At 41.6% G+C, this 20,919-nt stretch overlaps 1 protein-coding gene and 1 long non-coding RNA gene across 4 annotated transcripts in view; both read right to left on the bottom strand.

Annotated features, from left to right (window-relative positions):
• Window positions 1-15,005, bottom strand: part of FBXL13 (F-box and leucine rich repeat protein 13) — an 80,114-nt gene extending 65,109 nt beyond the window's left edge. The window contains exons 1-6 of one of the 2 annotated variants that reach the window (XM_079993616.1): window positions 14,782-15,005; window positions 10,677-10,780; window positions 8,722-8,815; window positions 3,970-4,037; window positions 3,508-3,662; window positions 1,583-1,692 (exon numbers count right to left, since the gene is read on the bottom strand). In XM_079993616.1, coding sequence (XP_079849742.1) covers window positions 1,583-1,692; window positions 3,508-3,662; window positions 3,970-4,037; window positions 8,722-8,815; window positions 10,677-10,780; window positions 14,782-14,874 — 624 coding nt within the window. In that variant the 5' untranslated portion in view covers window positions 14,875-15,005. The remainder of the gene's footprint in view (window positions 1-1,582; window positions 1,693-3,507; window positions 3,663-3,969; window positions 4,038-8,721; window positions 8,816-10,676; window positions 10,781-14,781) is intronic. The other variant, XM_079993615.1, reaches the window with a different exon arrangement.
• A 1,818-nt stretch (window positions 15,006-16,823) lies between these two features.
• On the bottom strand, window positions 16,824-20,807 carry LOC307226076. Of its 2 annotated transcripts, XR_013843316.1 has the most exons (3): window positions 20,339-20,807; window positions 17,674-18,662; window positions 16,824-17,316 (listed from the first exon to the last, which is right to left on the bottom strand). It is a non-coding gene; the product is annotated as an uncharacterized lncRNA (long non-coding RNA). The 2 variants fall into 2 exon arrangements; XR_013843315.1 differs by having other exon boundaries at window positions 16,824-18,662.
• Between the last annotated feature and the right edge of the window lie 112 nt (window positions 20,808-20,919).

The following is a 20,919-nucleotide window of genomic DNA, read 5'->3' as shown; positions in this document are numbered from 1 at the left end:
TTTAAATGTGTCTTAGATACAAAGATTTTATTTTAAAAAAATGTAAATTGCATCAGTTAAGGGAGGTGATAATTAATGGGCACAGAACAGGCCTCAAAGGGAAATGTAACTTTCCTTCCCTACCGTGGTCCTGAGAAAAATCGCTTTTTTGAAGCTGTCACTTCCACTACAGCTTGGATCCCATTAGTTGTCATATTTCTCAGCTAATACAATTTACACTGGAAAAAAGGCCTTCACATGAAAACACATGGGCACAGCAAACCCAAACTATTTTTATTTACAACTTTGAAACTGTGAAGGGTTAGGATTAACCAACTTTTTAAGACAAATTAAATCTTCCACCCTTCCAGTTTTGTAGACTAGTACAGAACCGAAGAGTAGTAAACCCTGCTGCACGGTCTTATAGCAAAACAATGTGGTTTCAGAATGAGATATCATGGTGGCCATTTTTTTTCTGTGTAAACTGCCCCATCTGTGCTGAACCTGTTAATCTCCTAATCTATGGACTACTGGGCAGTCATGAAGCACATAGTTTCTATGGAAATGAATCAGTATTTGCTCACTTGCATTTTTAATTACACACTTTGCACTGTGCATACCCACTCAGATCAGAGCAGCTGGCAAAATGTAGTAAATAGAAGGGGAAGAAATGGAGGCAGTGAGAGATTTTACTTTATTGGGTTCCATGATCACTGCAGATGGTGACAGAAGTGACGAAATTAAAAGACGTCTGCTTCTTGGGAGAAAAGCAATGACAGACCTAGACAGCATCTTAAAAAGCAGAGACATCATCTTGCTGGCTAAGGTCCGTACAGTTAAAGCTATGGTTTTCCCAGTACAGTATACCCTGGGTTACAGAAACTTCAGGTTGCGTTTTTTCGGGTTACAGACCTACTGAAACCCCAAAGTACCGGAACTGGTTACTTCCAGGTTTCGGTGGTCGCACATGCACAGAAGTGCTAAATCGCGCTTTGCACATGCGCAGAAGTGCCGAATCACAACCTGCGCATGCACAGACGCACTGCTGCAAGTTGCGAATGCTGCGAGTTGCGAATGTATATCCCGCACAGATCACATTCGCAACCTGAGTGTCCACTGTAGTGATGTATGGAAGTGAGAGCTGGACCACAAAGAAGGCTGATTGCTGGAGAATTGATGTTTTTGAATTATGGTGCTGGAGGAGACTCTTGAGAGTCCCATGGACTGCAAGAAGATCAAACCTATCCATTCTTAAGGAAATCAGCCCTGAGTGCTCACTGGAGGGACAGGTCCTGAAGCTGAGGCTCCAATACTTTGGCCACCTCATGAGAAGACTCCCTGGAAAAGACCCTGTTGTTGAGAAAGATGGAGGGCACAAGGAGAAGGGGACGACAGAGGACGTGATAGTTGGACAGTGTTCTCGAAGCTACGAACATGAGTTTGACCAAGCTATGGGAGGCAGTGGAAGACAGGAGTGCCTGACGTGCTCTGGGCCATGGGGTCACAAAGAGTCAGACATGACTAAACAACAACAACAAAAATGAATTTCTATAACATGTATTGGAAGAGCACAGAGGTAATCAAAACATCATAGAAAACATACCTCACTGTATTTTTTAGCCTTTTTAGTAAAGCCAGTCTGTTTTCGCCAAGCCTTTAAGACAATCATCTGTAAAGAGAAATCAAAGATTCTCCCAAGCCTCCTTGCTGCTGCTGGATAAACAACATAAATGGAAAAGCAGGAACTTTATTAACAAGCAGTAATTTCCATTACCTTTTGACTGAAGCAAGGAAGTTGGTTGACTCTCAAAGCTGGTTCAGATAGTGATCTGAACCAGCAGTCTCTAAACTTTTTGAGTTTGGGGGCTGTTGTGGGAATTCTAAAATATCAGTTTCATTGACAAGAAAACTGGTGATGTTCAGAACCCATCTACTCACAAATAACCAGGTAAAAGACATAAATATACTCAAAAACAAATAAATGAAACCCAAAATAAGCAGGCCACGCCTCCCCCAAAAGCAGGCAACCCCCCAACAAATAAACAGTCAAATAAACACATTTTTTAAAAAAAGAATAGTAGTGGGGCCTTGGCATTTACAAAGAGGTGTCCAAGGGCACTATGGTGCCACAGGCATGCCATTAGGGACCCTGAGCAAACCACAGTTTTATCCTGGCCTGTTTTAACTAACCATAATAAAGATGGCTACTGTATTTTTTGCTCTGTAAGACGCATTTTTCCCCTCCTAAAAATTAAGGGGAAATGTGTGTGTGTCTTATGGAGCGAATGCAGGCAGGAGGCTCTGCTCAGCACTCCCTTTAATGAGCCGCATGGAGCATATGTGCGGCTCTTTGGGGCTTTTCCCCGAGGAGGGAGAAGAGCTGCCCTCCTTGGGGGAAAGCCCCCAAGAACCGCACACACTCCGTGTGCTCTTTAAAGGGAGCGCGGCTCTTAGGGGAGCCTTAGCCACGCGCAGCCTCTCCCGGGCAGGGGATGAAGGCTCCCCTTGCCCAGGAGGGGCTGCGCGCAGCTATCCTATAAGTCAGGACAGCCAGCGGGATCACTGCACTGCAATCCCTCTGGCTGTCCTGGCTTCTTGCTTAGCCGCGAGCAGCCTCTCCTGGGCAGTGGGAGCCTTCATCCTGCTGCCCGGGAGAGACTCGCGCGGCTATCCCATAAGCCAGGACAGCAAGCGGGATCGCTGCACAGCGATCCCACTTGCTGTTCTGGCTTATGGGATTCAGAATATTTTTTCCTTGTTTTCCTCTTCCAAAAACTAGGTGCGCCTTATGGTCTGGCGCGTCTAATGGAGCGAAAAATACAGTAATTTGATCTTCTGAACCAGGCCTCAAAGGAAATTGATGAAAAATTGGGTATTATTTCCTTCTTTTTTAACAAAATGGATTCAGATTTACGGTACTGTAATTTGCCTACTCATACACGTAGATATGAAAGAAGGGTTTATATCAGTGGTATTCTCACTCAACCAATGTTTTATCATATTTATCATATTGGTGAAGATGCTTGGAGACATGTTCTGTTGCATATGCTGACTGTTTGTGTGTGTGTGGAACACACACACACACATATACATATCTATACAATATAAAATATAAAAACTGATGTCATTTGATAGAAATCTCATCTTTAACCGTTGCCTGATATACAATGTAGAATAAGTAAACAGTTACTAGTAAAACAGCTATATCTTTAAGGTAAAATAACAGAAGGTTTTTCAGCCTAGTGAAGTAGATATAAGAACCATTGGGGGGAGGGAGAGAATTATACTAATACATTTTTGAATGACCCTGGGCAAGCTGTAATGAATAAAAATGAAATATGCTTTTGGGGCTTTGTAGCAGTCAAATAAAACCAATTATAGTGAGTCAAATTCCACTGTCAAAATGAATCTCACATTTTGAAAATACATCTAATGGTACTGTTCAAGAGGCCCAAGCAGCACCTATTGTGATCTATGAGATAGTAAATAGTTGTAACCAAATTGGCCACCTGTTAGTGCTAGACTTACTTTTGTGTTGTTCATGGCGAAACTTCACCCAATCTGTCCACTGCTGTAACTTTAATTTTAATTGTTTTTGTTCATAGAAGTGTTTTGCAAAAGCCATCTTTCTCTGAAAAATTTCCCTAGAAATTTTCCTCATAGAACAATACTCTATCCAGGCACTGCAATTATTAAGCCACAATAAACAATATATTAATGAAGTTTTTACCTGAATGAAAGAAAATGGAAAAATGTAATTTCATAGGAAGTATATGGGGAATATATACATCAATATATATATATTAATTCAAACAAAATGTAAGGAGCAAATCGAAGGAACAATATATTTTTTCTAACATTTTTCTTAAAATGCCATGACTACCCAATATGTGATTCTGCACTAAATAGCCTATTTAGTATGTGATATGTTGAATTGGAAATGAAGTACACATAATGTTTTTATATGCTAAAGGCTAACCAAATACTTACTCAAAGCACATTCTCTTTAAGTTAATGCTATAAAAGTCCCATGCTTTATCACATAAATCCTCAGTCATCTAAAATGTAAATGCATAAATAAAATTGCATCAAAATGGAGAATATGTACACAAATAAAACTTTCTATGTTTGTATTGTCATATAATTAATTGTAAAATGTAATTGTGCATTTGTTGACAGTTATGTTAAGAGACTGAACACTAGATTCGGCCCCCTCCAGATAATTATAATTAACTTCACTTCCATCGTCAGCTGTTACAATATTCTGATTGCATGAAATCAAACAATAATGCAACCAATGCAAGATAGATAGATAATACTTTATTCGGCTATAAGCCCACAAGGTAAAACAAATCAATAGATACAATCTAAAAAGTTACAATCTAAAATATCTACTAAAATATTTCAACGCATAATCTCTTTCACATTATTTACAATCTCTAAATGTACCGTGTTATGGCCTTGAAGATCAAGACGGTGCATAGAGTTTACTGGATTTTTAATAGTCATGCAGCATTCCATGAAGTCTTTTATATGAAAGAACTGAAATCAGGAATCTAGCAACCTGTAATGTTCTATAAGAGTCAATGTCCTGGAGTAGATAAGCTAGATGTAATTCAGGTGGTTTAGCAGCAATTTCCAGAATGATTGAACTCAGGATCCTTGATCGGGGAACAATGTATAAGGGGCAATTAAACAAGATATGATAGAGGGATTCTATTGATTTGTTGTCACATGCGCATAAAACTGAGGTTTTACCATTAGAAAATCTATTGCTCAGAACATTTGAGGGGAACACATTAAATCTGGCTCTAACAAATGCGAATCTATGCGACGCAGCCGATAAAGTAGACAGATATCGAGGTATCTGGGACATAGATGTAATGCCCTGATTTATCGGGGAACATGTACCTCCACCTGTAGTAAGATTTTGTTGCAAATCTACCTCCTCCAATCTTTGTTTGATGACCTTTTTAGCTGTAATTAGATCTAAATTAAGTATATCGGAAGGAGAGATTCCATAAGACAACAGTTTGGAATGGATTTTTGTTGCCCATGGGTTGGTGAATTCATCTCTCCAAAGGCACTGAATAAGATGGTAGTTTGTCAATTTATGCCAAAGGGACAGCCAATAATTAAAGGCATGTCTCCACATCAGAATCTCTAGGGAGGGGATCTTAAGTTCTAGGCGAATGGCAGAGTTGCTTACACAGGAGGGTAGTTTCAAAAGGCGTCTTAGAAAAAGATTTTGCAATGTCACCAGAGGCAAGAGGTTTACAAAGGCGCCCCATAAAGGGACCGCATAGGCCATAGTTGCAACCACTTTCGCACTATAAACTTTTAAGGCGGATGGAACATGCATAGCCCCCTCAGTAAAGAAGAAGCGTAATAGAGCATAGATAAGGGCTTTAACCTTATTTTGTAAATATGTGATATGCGCTTTCCATCCCGTATTATACTGAAAGTAAATTCCTAGATATTGAAATTTGTAAACTTGTTCAATTGGCTTCCCCTCGAGTTCCCATCTATACAGTTTACAACTCCTGGAAAAAATTAGGACTTTAGATTTGGAATGGTTAATAGTAAGTAAATTTGTTTGGCAGTATAATGCAAAAATCTTAAGGTCCCTCCTCAAACCGATTTGAGAATAAGAGAGGATCACCGCATCGTCAGCGTACAATAATAAGGGGCAGCGATAGTCTGCAAGCCTGGGTGCATGAATGGAGGTTTGGGCCTCGGCTAGGGGCGTTCTCATGTCACTAATATAGAGGTTAAAAAGATAGGGGGCAAGGATGCACCCTTGTCGTACCCCCTTATTTATTGGTACAGAGTTTGTGAGATCGCCCTCAGGTGTTAACCTCACCCTAGCGGCCGTCCCTTCATGTAATTTAATCATAAGCCACAACAGCCTTTTATCTATGCCCCACTTTGCCAGTTTTTCCCATAACAGCTCTCTGGAGATACTGTCAAAAGCCGCCTTCAGGTCTATAAAAGCGGCACATAGAAGACCATGAGTAGGGGAAGAATACTTCCGCGCCAAATGATATAGAATTATAGCATGGTCAATAGAAGCACGATTTGGTCTAAACCCGATCTGTTCATGGCCTATCAGATTAGAATCTTCGGCCCATTGGGTTAGTCTGCTTAGCAGGAAGCGAGTATAGATTTTCCCGATGATTGATAATAAACTGATGTTACGATAGTTTCCTGGGTCCTCTGGTGGTCCTTTTTTATATATAGGAATTATGATGGACTCCTTCCATGATCTAGGTATCTGGCCCGTGGCATTGATTGCATCGAAGATTTTTGCAAGAATTTTAGCCCACCATGTTGGGTGTTGTTTAATAGCTTCCGCCGAGATCAGATCGGGCCCTGGGGCTTTATCAGTTTTCAGTTTAGCAATTAAATCTACTATTTCCTCCGGGTCAGTATCTGGCCATATGGGCAAGTGACTTGAAAGAGTATCAGATTGAGTGTTGCAGATATCTGTCTGGGAGAAATATTTTCTTAGAAATTGTTCCCATGTCGGGGCTGGGATAACCGTCAATGGGTATTTCCTCGATCTTTTGTTGATTAAATTCCAAAAACTGCGAGAGCTGCGAGGCTTAGAGGCAGCAATCAGCGCTTGCCAGCGTCTTAGCTGCCACTCGTGCTTGGCTGACTTCTGTGCCTGTTTGTAAGCAATTTTGGCCTGCAAGTACTCTGGGGGGAGAGTTTCAGCTCCAGAAGATTTATATCTGTTGTAGATACAACAGAGAGAGAGTCTAGCTTGCTTACATTTGGCATCAAACCAAGGTGCACCGAACCTTGGTTGGTCTCGGTTAACCAGGTGAGCCGGCATCGTAAAGAAGCTAGTTAAATCTGCAGAGAAGTGGGAGAACCACTCCAGTATCTTATTTGGTTCAGACAACTCCGCCAATGAAACAATAAGGGATTCGGAGATATTCCTCTGGAAGAATTCTGCATATTTTTGGGCCTGTTTCATAGACCATTTAATGCCTCTTACTTGAGCTGTGGCATTTAAACCTACATGAGTTGAGTGTGTACCGCTAACCGGGTGCCAGTCAAGCGATGTGAGGGCGATCTGGCTGCGACATCTGTCACCCCATTGATCGCCAGGGTTGATTCGGCAACCAATGCAACTGAAATAGTTTAGATTGTGAAGTAAAAGGAAATTCAGCCATTGTTAAAGCAGTTCATTGTTTGAGGAAGTAAGTACAATACTCATGAGCCTATGCATTTGTAATAGCAGTAATAACCACTGCTGCAGTTACTTCTAGTCCTTTTACACCAGGGTGGGCAGATCAAGATCTACTGGTAGATCTCTTGGGTAACTTGCAGTAGATCAGCAAGGATTCAGACTCCAAATTGCTTAACTATAAAGGTAAAGGTAAAGGTAAAGGGACCCCTGACCATTAGGTCCAGTCGTGGCCGACTCTGGGGTTGCGGCGCTCATCTCACTTTATTGGCCAAGGGATCCAGTATACAGCTTCCGGGTCATGTGGCCAGCATCACTAAGCTGCTTCTGGCGAACCAGAGCAGCGCACGGAAACGCCGTTTACCTTCCCGCTGCACTTTTACGTGCTTTCGAACTGCTAGGTTGGCAGGAGCAGGGACTAAGCAATGGGAGCTCACCCCGTCATGGGGATTCGAGCCCATGACTGTCTGATCAGCAAGTCCTAGGCTCTGTGGTTTAACCCACAGCGCCACCCGCATCCCAACTACATAACTATAGACACACACAAAAAGGCTTCCCTCCTCTAAATTAGGTGGTTGAGATGAAAAAAGCTTTGGGGTGGAGTGGGGTGGAACAGAAACAGATTTTTGTGTGACAGGACATTGAAGTTAGCTTTGGTATAGAAAATAAAATCCTGGACTAAGCTGAGAATGGGCTTGCTCAGAAACATCCTGCCTTTTAGTACAAAGTATGCTGCCCTCTTTCCTGCCGCTATTTTGCACTTTGCTCTAGTTGATGGATCTCAGAGTTATAGTAAAATAACTAGGTTGAACCCAAAAGTCTGATGTCTGCCCATGATTGTTTTACAAAAACAAAAAATAAAAGCCACCTGCCTCTACTCTCTTTTGGGCATGCTTTCCCCTCCAATCACTTTCTGCTAGTTGAGATTATGAAAGGGTTAAACTGCCCTCCACAATACTGATGTGCTCAAAAGGTCCATATGAGGCACCAAAAGAGGACCGGAAAGCCCAAATTATTGGTGGCACATTTTTGCCCATCAGGGGAACCATACTGGCCACATGACCCAGAAAGCTCTCTGCCGACAAACGTTGGCTCCTCAGCCTGAAGAAAGATGAGCGCTGCGCCCCATAGTCAGGTTTGACTGGACTTAACCGTCCAGGGGTCCTTTAGCTTTACTGTTCCAATTGCACAATCCATTTTCAGAACCTAAAATGAAAAGGATGCCAACAATCTGGAGGACCAACTGCAAGATTTAACTTGAAATTTTATTAAATTATTTCCTTATGCCACATTTTCTGGCAGCACAATCTTAATCATGTTTATCCAGATGTCCCTCTGAGTTTAATGGGTACAGAGTAGCAGTGTTAAGGACTGATGCTTTATATTACGAGGTCTTTGGGAGTAGGGATCTTTTTTTTCTCAATACTTTCAGACAAAGCAGAGTATGGATCCAAAAAAAGTATAATTCTTTGTAAAATACATTTGAGGATAGCAACTGTTCTTACTCCACTCAGAGTTAGCCAAAAAGGTTTAGAAATACTTACCAATTGATCATCATCCAGTCCCAAAAGGGTATGTAAATATGTATCTGAAATTGCTTTTAGTCTAAGACTTAGGTCTGGATCAATACACGTGTCCCTGGTGGGGGGTATAATAATATTACTTTTTGTATGCATCACATGATTACATAACAGTTTCCATTTTCCGTTAACACTAATAGCACCACTATTAAATTATATTAGTGAACCATAGTTTTAAAGGTGATTTCCAGATGATCTGTTTATTGAGCATTCACTCTGATTTGTTTGCAGGGAGACTAGATGATGTTATCCCACACTTTCCAGTGCATTTCCCCATGTCATTTTCCTTGTAAACAGTTTGAATGGGGGGAAAGGGGAAGCAGATTTGTTGTGCAACTAAACCCAATCAATTTTGTGCAACCTGATTCTGCTAGTATGTGACTGAATCCTAACCTAAAAGTGTGTGTTTCGAAGTGCCCAAAACAATTGTTGAGGTAACTAACACTTAATGTTGTGTTCAGAGACACTGGTCACATTTGTATGTAATTATAGGCCAAACTTTTGCTGTTTATCAGGAATAAGCGGAATGCTGGTGCATACCACCCTTGGTGTGAGTGGGATAGACAAACCTAAAAGCTTTGGTCTTCTGTTACATCCTAACCAGCCTGAAGCCCTGGAGCAACAAATAATGATGCTTCCTGGTTTGTTTGCTTGGACTCTTGCCAGAGGAGCAACGAACAGGCAGCAGTCACCAGCACACTGCTTATTCCTAATAAACTGCAATAAGCCAGAAAGTCTGGCATATCATTACACATGAATGCAGCCACTGTTAAATATTTATAGAATGAAATAAAAACAATAAATGTTACTACACCATGGGAAACACTGTTTTCAAAAAATCCAACTTTACTGCTGATATATTTTAAACAGTCCATTGTTTTGACAATTCTAATTCTTCTATGGTAATGTGGAAAAAAGTTTTTCGTATAGATAAGATGTAAAGCCTCTGTCTGCATATCATTGCCGGGGGGAGGAGGAATGAAGCAAATTGGACAGAACCATTCCAAATATTGCTCATTTCTGAGCAATTCTGAAACACATTCAAGCACCCTCCAAGAATAACTTGCAGAAATAACTTTTAAATTATCGCTTTTGTTGCTTGGCACAAAACCAATTAAAAACTGAAACAATTCAGAAATTGAACCACAGTTCATCATTGCTATTTTCCCTATCTGGTTTCTTTCATCTTATCTCAGACTTTAACACATGGGCTGCGAACGTAGTGACTCAAAGTGTACATTTATTTTAGTTACTATTTTTAAGACATCTATATACTACTTAATTTGCATTTCTAAGCAGAAAATTCAGAAATAAAATGTGTCCCTGGAGGGGCCTTCCCTGGCACCCACAAGATCCCATCTACATGGAAATTATGCTTAAACCAGCGGGTCAAGAACACTTCACGGGGGAAGTAGATGCCAAAATTCTAAACCTTACCTAGAAGTGATCCGATCATGACAATGATGGTCACAGAGATGCCCCCTACATTCAGACAACCATCTCACCATATAGAACAATGACATATGTTCTGTCTTGTATGTTGGGAGCACTGGCAACTTGAGACTGTCTTATGGTTGTCATGGAAGTAATGAGATTTGAAGTAGAACTAGAGGTGGTCTCACCATGGATGCTGAAGTTAACCAGAACTACTTTTCCCGGGTTCCTCCGACCCCAAACTCAAGGACTTGTTTTCAATTAGAGTGAAAAATGTAAGAAAAACATTAACACAAAACAGAAAGAACAGAAAAGCATTCCTCCGCCTTCACTTCATCTCTGCAGTGGAGTAGGATAAAGCTGTAGAACTTTTTTGTATTCCCACTCACTTCAGGATTGAACCCTAAATAACATTTCCCCATATTTCAGTATTCTACATCTTGCCACACTATTTATAGTCTACACAGACAAAATATCATACATACCATAAAATACTATATAGACCTTTTTCCATTACTTCTTTGAGCTTTTCTTCTAAAAACCTGAGTGGATCATCTGGACGCATAGCTAGCAGACCACACAACAGGGCCTGCAATGAAAAATCCACATTTGGAATTGTAATAAATATAACAAATACACTTGTATAAAAGTATAAGACAAACTTTTAAATATTATTACCTTTATACATTCTTCTGAAATCATTATGAGTGGCTGGGGCAACCCAATCAGATTGGTGGGGTACAAATAAAATAAAATAAAGACTGTAAATAAAATAAAATAAAAGTAAAATGATATAAAAATATTTTGTCCCTATTTAAATTGAATAGACAATATTTTTCCACGTCGTTTCATTTTGGTAAATAAATGGAAACGTCTTTATTTTACAGTTGCTTTCTTCAGAATAGTTCCCTCATCCGGCTCCTCTCATCAAAGCTATCATACAAACTAAACCAGTTACACTATGATTTCAACTAACATGCAGCTCCATGATCCTCAGATGCCTGCTTCACTGATTTATAAAAGCTAGTCTGTAAATTGGGTTCTTTAATCATAACTTGATTTTTACTGGACATGTCCTTTTTGTGGGATCAATATCAGCCTCAAATAACCAGCATGCTTAGCTCTAGTTAATGGTTGAGGCCATGGAGTAAACAGTCCTCCCAGGCTTAGCTAGGTCCCACTGGCAGAAAAGGTTAGCAAAGCCTTTGTTCATTCTCTTCCAACATGTGAATCCAACCAGACAGGGCACCTGGGCTGATCACTTCAAGCCCAGACCACATGACTTACGGTAAGCAAGCCATATCTGTGTTTCTATCAAATAATTTAGAAACATTTAGCAATTTTGAAACTAAATTGTACCATGTGTTTCCTTGCTGCTCTTTGGAAAAACACATATATTTGACCTTTAAAGAGTTTGTAAGTAAACCAATTTTAATTTACCAAACCTGTAGTCTCTTTGACAGCTAAGGGCAAGGAAATTAGAAGGGGAAATAATAATAATAATAGGTTAAAAGGTCAAGCAGCATATATTTGTACATTTTATTTTGCTGCATGTTTTGTAATTATAAATCTCTACTGGGGCTCTTTCACCAAGAGTATTTGTCCCAAAACCTGAATCTAAGCATTCTGGGAATTCTTCTTTATTTTTATTTTTAACCAGTTACAAAAAATACATTTCAAAAAACCAACATTTAGCATATACCCTTTCTCACAAACTGAACATTTCAGTTACCAAAGAAAGGTATATTTTTCATTTTATGAAATGTTAAGCTTTTTTTTTTTAATTTAGAGCCAGTATGAGGAATCCAATGCAAAATCACAAGCTTGTAAAAGGAGAGTAGCTACAGTAGTGGTGAGATTTTAAATGCTAGGAGGCTCTCTTCTTGGAGAGAGGCCAAATGCTGCACTCCAGGCCCCACTATCCAGCTTTTAGTTTCTTCCCCAGTCACATCTCCCACCAGCACTGCTCTGCATCAGCCTCAAATGCTTTTGCCTGTTTGGAATGTGTCCTTGAAATGTGATAATGCCTCTTGCTTGTCTGCACCAACTATGGAGTATTGTGTGGGTAGAAACTTGTGATGTGTGACTGGAATGTAGCCTTCTGTCCAAAGGTAAGAGTCACATCCATTGAGCTACCTGCTTTTGTCTCTGGCCAAATCCACATGGCCTCACCTACTAATGGCTGGAAAGTTGCCTGTGAGGGAATGCTGGGGAAAGCCCCCATCCCTGATCTTTACCCATTGCCACAGGGACAACATCAAGCTCGTAACTACAGTAAAACTCAGTCAAGTGCTCAACTAACTGTGTCCAAGATCATGTGGTCAAAAACTGAAAGGTGAGTTGAGAGCATTGTGTCTGTGTTATGCACTCCACATCTTAGTCAGCATCTGGGGAGACACACAGCAAGCTTACAACTTGGCTCTAAACTTCCATTCTGACAAAATAACAGATCCACCTATCAACCTTTGGAAGAGAGCATCTCTTATTCAATCAGAGCACATAACTCTTTAGTTATACTTTCCAGTTCCCCATTCCAGCATCTTTAAGCTAAAGTTTGACAATGATGTAGCCATCTAAGTCTGTAACTGCCACCTACTGCCTATATATCAAACTGCACTCTCTATTCTCTCCCTGACTACCCCTCATCAGGTGAACTCAATCCCAAATAGATAATTGGGTATCAAATAAGATTACCCCACTTGGGTTTGTACTGTATTCTTTTATTTTCATAAGAATATATGGCTGTTCACACACTTGGTATTCCAATTTTAACACTGAAGAGGCTTTTCAAGAGAGTAACTAAACAGTAAGCTGTTTTTTTCTGATGGATTAAAAATACATGGTATTTCCAATTTAAAAGCAGAATGTAACATTAACATCTTCCTGTTTCGGCCCCAAGCCATATGACTCAAATTTCAAATTTCATTTGCATTAAATTAATTATTTTAGGCTTCCCAGATTCTGCCTATATATGCCAGTTTATTTGCCAGCACTACCGTGTCCATGGTGTGATAACAAAAATCCCTACTTGTATCACATGTACAAATACTATCTTCCCAACAATTCATTGGTACTTGACTTGGTCCAAATTAGTGCCCAATATTACTCTTAACACCTTAGAGAACATCTTTCAGAATTGTCCAGGAAAAGTTACTACTGTTTGGCAGAATATGAATTGTACCTTTTATATAATAAAATAAAAGGCTTAGGAATACTTAGGAATTCAGAAATTGAAGAACTTCTTCCAGTCTAACCTGAATCTTATTTCAATATGAATATCTGAAATCTACCCAAAACACCCCTTTTGTGGGGGCAGATGCACATAAAATGCTCCCAAACTCCAATGCTCCAAGGAAGCATAATCAAAATGCAAAGCAATTATTGACAAGTGTCTATCATAATTCCCTATCTCCCCTTGAGATTATATTTTCTCCAGGCATTAGTATGACATGATATGGTTGAAGCATTATGGAAAGGCAGTTGAGGGACACTTATAGAAGAACTAAGGAAAGAGCTTCCTTGAAAAGTTTAAGCCAGAGAATAAGCACTTTTCTAAAACCTAACTTACAACACAGTTCTAATAATGTCTACTCAGAAGTAATTCCTACTGAATTAAATGGGGCTTAGTCCCAGATAAGTGGTGTTAGGATTGCAGGCTTAATATCAGAGGGTGATATCCACCCTACATAAATCCGTGGATTTCAATGGGACTACTTTTTCAATGGGTCTATCCTTTAGGCAAACACTATACTGAACTGGTTTTCAAAAGACGGCTCATTTTGCCTCATTTCCGTGTAATCCTATGGATGCTGATCCAAAACTAAGCCCCAAAGGGCCTTACTCTATAAAAAATATGTTTTGGGTTCTAGCCTTTATCTTGAAAGCTTTTGATAGTAATATTTTAATGGTGGTTTTATATTGCTTTTAGATGTATCTTTATGATGCAACCTGAAGCTCTGTGAGAGGGTGTGTGTGTGTGTGCTATATACTGTAATAAACAAACAGGCAGGCAGATTTTGTGACCTAAAAGAGGATTTAGTATAAATTGAGTTAGCTGTTCTACCCTCGTGATTACAGTTTAAAATGATGCCACCCCCCCCAACACCCTAGTGAAAAGACAAATGAACATTTCCTGAACTGCAGTGCTTGCCCTGAAACTAAATTCTCTATATATTCTATATCTTGCCAGTTTTCTGCAACGGAAACATTTTTATGACACGGGTTCGTTCCTCGTCTCTCGTTCCAGCTTTGTTCTTCTTAAGGGTCCCTGGACGACGTGTGCACCGAAACTCACCTTGTGCCTCCAGCTGTTTTTGGACTACAATTCCCATCATCCCTTGCCACTGGTCTTGCTAGTCAGGGATGATGGGAGTTGTAGTTCAAAAACAGCTGGAGGCACAAGGTTGGGAAACACTGGATTAGAGAGACGGGATGAGACAGGGAGTATCACTAGCGTATAACGGAATCAGAAGCGAGTAATTCAGAGCAGAGCAGGAGGCAGAGGGCCAGTCCCCCTCGCAAACCCCCATTCACACGCACACCCGTGTTCGCCGCCCCTGTGACCCAACGACCCTTCAGCGGGGCCTTTACCTCATAGATGTCGGGTATGGAGTGTTTCTTGAAATAGGCCCTAAGCGAGGGGTCCACGCTCTGAAACACCGCCGAGGTCTTAATCGCCTCCATGGTGGGGGAGGGGCCCTCCGGACACGCGCCCCGTCCAACGGCCGCTCTCCGGACCCCGGCAGTGACCGCTTGGCGGTTGCCTAGCGACCGGGCTCCCACTGCCCCCCGGACAGGCCGTCACGCGGTCAGCGCGCGCTCTCTGGCCAACGGCCGCCTGTGGGGCGCGGGCGGGAAGGAGAGCCTCGCCTCAGCTCGCCAAGGGCCCCACGTCCCCTCCATTAACGGGCAGCTCGCCTCACAACCCACGCGCGGCAGCCCAGTCACCGAGGGCGCCGTCGCCTGCTCGATAGCCTCTGGTCGGTGGCAGCGGGCCAAAAAATGAGCGGCCGAGTCGCGCCTGCCGAGTTTGCGGGGCAGCCTTCAGCCCTGAGGGAAATTCACTGAGGGGCGAAGCGTCTTCTTCAGCATCTAGAGAGTTCCACCTGGTTCTCCGCATCTCCAGCATGTTTACAGGGGGTTAAATACCATAAATATAGCATCTTTTGGAGGTTTTCCCTTAGCGTAAAACATGCTGTAAATTTCCAATTAACTTTCCATAGGTGTCCCCATTGGCTCATGGCTTATGTTGTGGCCCAAGTCTTGAGTCCATTTAATCATTGCTGATTTGACCTCCTCTTCCTTGACTTCCCAGTCAAGGAGGAGTCTGTATGTTTTAGAAAGAGTTTTGGTCTTAGAGTTTACCAGGTCGGATTCAAATTTTGAAATCTCCGTTGCACATCCTTTCTTTTTATCGTTTTTAAGATTTTCAAATTGATAATATTTTTGCTCTTTGAATTGCTTGTACCTCTAAAGGGGCAGTGGGAGAGTTTAATATCCTGGATTTCTCTTTTGAGATCTTAGGCAGTCCATTCTTCTTCAAATATTCTGCAATTTTTTCACTTTTTTCGGGGCCTTCTTTGTATAACTCTGTAGTAATTGGCAAAACATCTACTGATTTCCTTTGGATCATCAGACCATTTATCATCCATTCTGATTTTATTAATCTTTCATCTCGTTTTTTCTTTAGTTGCCAGGCCAAGAGTTTGCCCAGCTTATTTCCGAATTAAAAATGTTTATATTTTAGCCATTTGATCTTCCATTCCAGCTCTTCATTTATTACCATTGAGAATTGTGTTTGAAGGATTTTTATATTCTGTTTAATGTTTTCATTGTCTGGTTTATTATGTAATTCTTTTTCATTTCTTTGTATTTCTTCCCAGATTTCCGTTTTTTCCCTTTCTTTCATTTTCCTTTGATGGGCATTTTCTTTTATGAAAAATCTTCTAATGAAAGGAAAATGAGAGGATTTTTCATAAAATAACCCACAAAAGATACTAGCCTGCAAAAAGTCTTACTATCTTGTCAGTGGCTGGCAGGTGAAAGGTGGAGAGCTGTGTTTATATGCTGGTTGGAGGGCGCATCCTTCCTCTTGCAGCCCATTTGAGAAGGGGCAACTGCTCCATCCCTTCTCCATCAGTCTGCTTTCTGTATGTCAGTCAGACCGCCTACCACCGAGGTGCAGTGGTGCCTCGCAAGACGAAATTAATCCGTTCCGTGAGGCTCTTCGTATAGCGGTTTTTTCGTCTTGCGAAGCAAGCCCATTGACAGCTTAGCGGATTAGCGCTATTAGCGGTTTAGCGGCTTTTAGCGGATCAGCTGATAAGCGGCTTAGGGCTTAGGAAAGGGGGGGGGAAAACCCCGCAGGAACTCGCAAGACATTTTCGTCTTGCGAAGCAAGCCCATAGGGAAATTCGTTTTGCGAAGCGCCTCCAAAACGGAAAACCCTTTCGTCTAGCGGGTTTTCCGTCTTGCGAGGCGTTCGTCTTGCGGGGCACCACTGTACAGCCCTTCCACAAGTTCCAAGGAGTTCCATGGCCCCTCACCCCAAACCTTTACTATGAAGAATCACATGAGAGGCAAGTGGTTTACCTAAATTATCATCCCTACTGCCATTCTTTGGCTCTGGCTAATTGTTTCTGAATTTTTTATTGGAAGAGAAAGAAGAGAGGATATCAGGGTGGCCAAATGGGGGGACAGATTTGCATATGCTAGTTTCAATGCACACATGTAAGTTTGGAAATAATTAGCATATTGGAAACGCGGTGCTTCTCACCCTAGCAGGGAAGACTTTGACTAGGTGTTTTAGAGACTTTCTTATATACACTGAACATATCCTTGGAAATAGACATCGCCTTCATGTTTTCCTGGGCATTTCTTGAGCTCCTCTGATGGAGGAGCTCTTCTGCCATCTTCTTCGAGAGCTGTCCTGCTGCTCACAGAAAATGGGTCCTTGCTCTCCCTCCAGGTCTTCAAGTGTTATGTCATCTAAATGGAAAAGAAGAGAAGGCTAGCAATTAGAACTGATTGGGGGACTTTCTTATATACACTGAACATATATTTGGAAATAGACATTGCCATCATTTTTTCCTGGGCCATCATCTTCTGGCAGGAGGTATGCAGAGCCTATAGGGAAACAAAGAGCTACATGGGATATTTTTATTTTTCAGAACCTCGAAATAAGCCTCAGACAGTTACAGAGAGACCTTTCCTAAGAAACCTTAGGGACTAATATGACTATGGAAGCAACCGTGCTGGGCCCGGGGGTAACCCGTGAAGCACAGTCCAAGACTGGTCCAGAATCCGAAGGTTCTGCTGGGAGTTAGTCCGACAGGACCGAGGCAGGACACGAGGCAGGAAACCAGGCAAGGACAGGTGCAGGATCTAGCATACAGCAATGTTGCTCCTGCAACCTGGGGCAGGGTCCGAGAGCCTTTTATCTTTATTGGAGTAGCGGCTAGTCCTGATCCCCCGGCGACTCACCTCCCTGTTTCGCCTGAAGGCGAGCACTCCTCCTGCGAGTAATCAGGTCTCTCCTTTTCTCAGACCTGAGTCTCTGCAACTTGGGAGATATTGGTGGGTTACTAGACCCAGAGGCCACCTCAGCCTCTCCTGACCCAACTGGTAGTGGAGCAGCTGTAAGTGATTACCCAGCTGAAGACAAGGTCATCCCCGCATCTGGAGCCAGGGCAGGCTCAGGCCCCTGACTCGGCCCAGCTGGTGTTCATTGCATGGGAACCTGTGCAGACTGGGGCTCTTCAGAATCAGGCCCCAGACTTGGTTCAGATGCCACCTGAGGCAGAGGATCTGGTGCGGACCGAGACTCCTCTAGTTCCGAGTCCGAGTCCCAAGCCATCACAGCAACATCTATATGCTGAAGGGTTTTACCTTTTCTGTCCTCTGAAAGAGGGGTGCAGAGGGGGGAGTTGTGGGTGAGAGGGAGGTCTCAAGGAGAGGCAAAATCTTCACCTTCCCAACCGGGATAACACTTTCCTCAGCCTTGAAAGCCTAGAAAAGAAAGAGCAAAATGTGAGAAATGTGGCTCACAGTACTCTCTTGTCCCTAAACTGGTTTTGACATTCACACATCTACGCTCAAGAGGAATTCACTATCATCACAGAATTCAGATGCTGAGAGAAATCCTACTTACATTTCCATCTCCTTTCTCTCAAACAGACGAAATGATCCAACCATAGGAGCCCACCAGGTCTTTTAGCACTCTGGTGACCAGCAGAGACCAGTGAGCCAGCAGAGGAAGGTGTCACAATGGCTTCTGTAAATCTGGGGCTGTCTCTTGAAAATAGGGACACTTGGCAGGTCTGCTGAGGTGCCCAGATGGGAGACCACCAGGGAACCCATGGTATGGTGCTTAGAATTATACAGACAAAAGTACTATGTAAATAAAAACGTATATAGACACACTGTCCTTTTTGTCTTTTCTCACACAATATTTCACTAAGTCAGAAATAGACCTTTTTTTATATATAATAATTTTTATTAATTTTCCAATTTTAAAACAAAACAACATAGAAACATCAACAAAATGCAGGCAAACACACAAATATAATTTCTCAACCTCATTTTCATAAGCCTCCTTTCTCGGGCTTCCTCGTACCTCACCCTTTTTGCATCCTTATTTTACAATTTTTCAGCAACCCTTTTTGCCAATTTAAACTTATTATCTTTCTCAATTTCCCCTTAAATCATCAAACAATTTCAGCTGTAATTCTGCATCTTCCTTCCCCTTGACATTTTAACACTCCTCAATTTTGTAACAGTTCTTAAGATATACTTTAAACTTCTTCCAATCTTCCTCCACCGTCTCTTTCTCTTGGTCACGGATTCTGCCAGTCATTTCTGCCAATCCCATAAAATCAATCACTTTTGTCTGCCATTCTTCCAGTGTGGGTAGTTCTTGCGTCTTCCAATACTTTGCTAAAAGGATCCTTGCTGCTGTAGTGGCGTACATAAAAAAAATCTTATCCTTCCTTGACACCAATTGGCTGACCATGCCCAAGAGAAATGCCTCTGGTTTCTTATAAAAAGTACATTTAAGTACCTTCTTAATTTCATTATAAATCATTTCCCAAAAGGCTTTAATCTTTGGGCAGGTCCACCAAAGGTGAAAGAAGGTGCCTTCAGTCTCATTACATTTCCAACATTTATTATTGGGCAGATGATAAATCTTCGCAAGCTTGACTGGAGTCATGTACCACCTATAAATCATTTTCATAATATTTTCTCTTAGGGCATTACATGCCGTAAATTTAATGCCGGTGGTCCATAACTGTTCCCAGTCAGCAAACATAATGTCATGGCCTATATCCTGTGCCCATTTAATCATTGCTGGCTTGACTGTCTCATCTATTGTATTCCACCTCAGCAGCAGATTATACATTCTTGATAAATTCTTAGTATTGGGTTCTAACAATTCTGTTTCTAATTTCGATTTCTCCACCTGGAAGCCAATTTTCCTGTCTTGTTTAAAGGTCTCCATTATTTGGTAATAATGGAGCCAATCTCGTACCTTGGACTTTATTTTGTCAAAACTCTGTAATTTGAATTTGCCACTTTCTTGTTCTAAAATTTCAAAATATTTTGGCCATTTGGATTCCATATTAAGTTTCTTCACCTCCTTAGCCTCCATTGGTGATAACCACCTAGGAGTTTTGTTTTCCAGCAAATCCTTATATTGAATCCAAACATTGTATAATGCTTTCCTAACAATATGGTTTTTGAAACCCTTGTGAACTTTAACCTTGTCATACCATATATATGCATGCCAACCAAACCTATTGTCAAATCCTTCCAAATCCAGAATGTCTGCATTCTCAAGAAGTAGCCAATCTTTCAACCAGCAGAAAGCTGCCGATTCATAGTACAGTCTTAAGTCCGGCAGGGCAAACCCCCCTCTTTCTTTTGCATCAGTAAGTATCTTAAATTTTATTCTGGGCTTTTTGCCCTGCCAGACAAATTTAGATATATCTTTCTGCCACTTCTTGAAACAGTCTAGTTTATCCACAATTTGTAATGTCTGAAACAAAAATAACATTCTAGGCAATACATTCATTTTAATCACTGCAATTCGGCCTAACAAGGAAAGCTTCAAGTTCGACCATATTTCTAGATCTTTCTTTCAGAAAGAGACCTTCTGTTCATGAAAGGGCACCTGTGGACCTAAGCCTCCAAAACAGCTCTACTTGGGAGTAAATTTTTCTGACCCCCAGTGGAAATTAGTTCCTAGTAAGCATGCTTGGGATTGTGGTATAAGGAACACAACCCGACACTGCTGTCAAGAAAGGGGATAGCTAGCTTTATTCAAGTTTGCCACGTGTTGGGGAGCTCTAAGAAGAATCCCATGCTTGGGTGGTACATCAAGAAAGATTTCAAAAATGTGTGTGGCACGGTGAGGGAGAAGAAGAGAAGAGTTGTGTCATTCACACATCATTAAGAATGCCACACACATGATCCAGTAGACACCTGGAAGTTTTGCAACAATGGCCGCCACATCTTGCTGGGCTACACAGCTCCCACCAGTCCCAGCCAACATGGCCAACGGTCAGGGATGATGGGAGTTGTCCTCCATTAACATCTGGAGTGCACCACATTGGTTACCCCCCAAGGTCAAGGTTCTCCACCCACCCCAGTGCATTTCACAGCTCTTTCCCACTAGCTTCACTTCAGCTGGGAAGTGAGACTTGAGGAAAAGCATAGCACAGACAGAGAAAC

The sequence above is a fragment of the Podarcis cretensis genome, assembly GCF_951804945.1.
Source record: "Podarcis cretensis genome assembly, chromosome: 10".
Lineage (NCBI taxonomy): Eukaryota > Metazoa > Chordata > Lepidosauria > Squamata > Lacertidae > Podarcis > Podarcis cretensis.
This window is presented reverse-complemented; position numbering and strand designations above follow the sequence as displayed.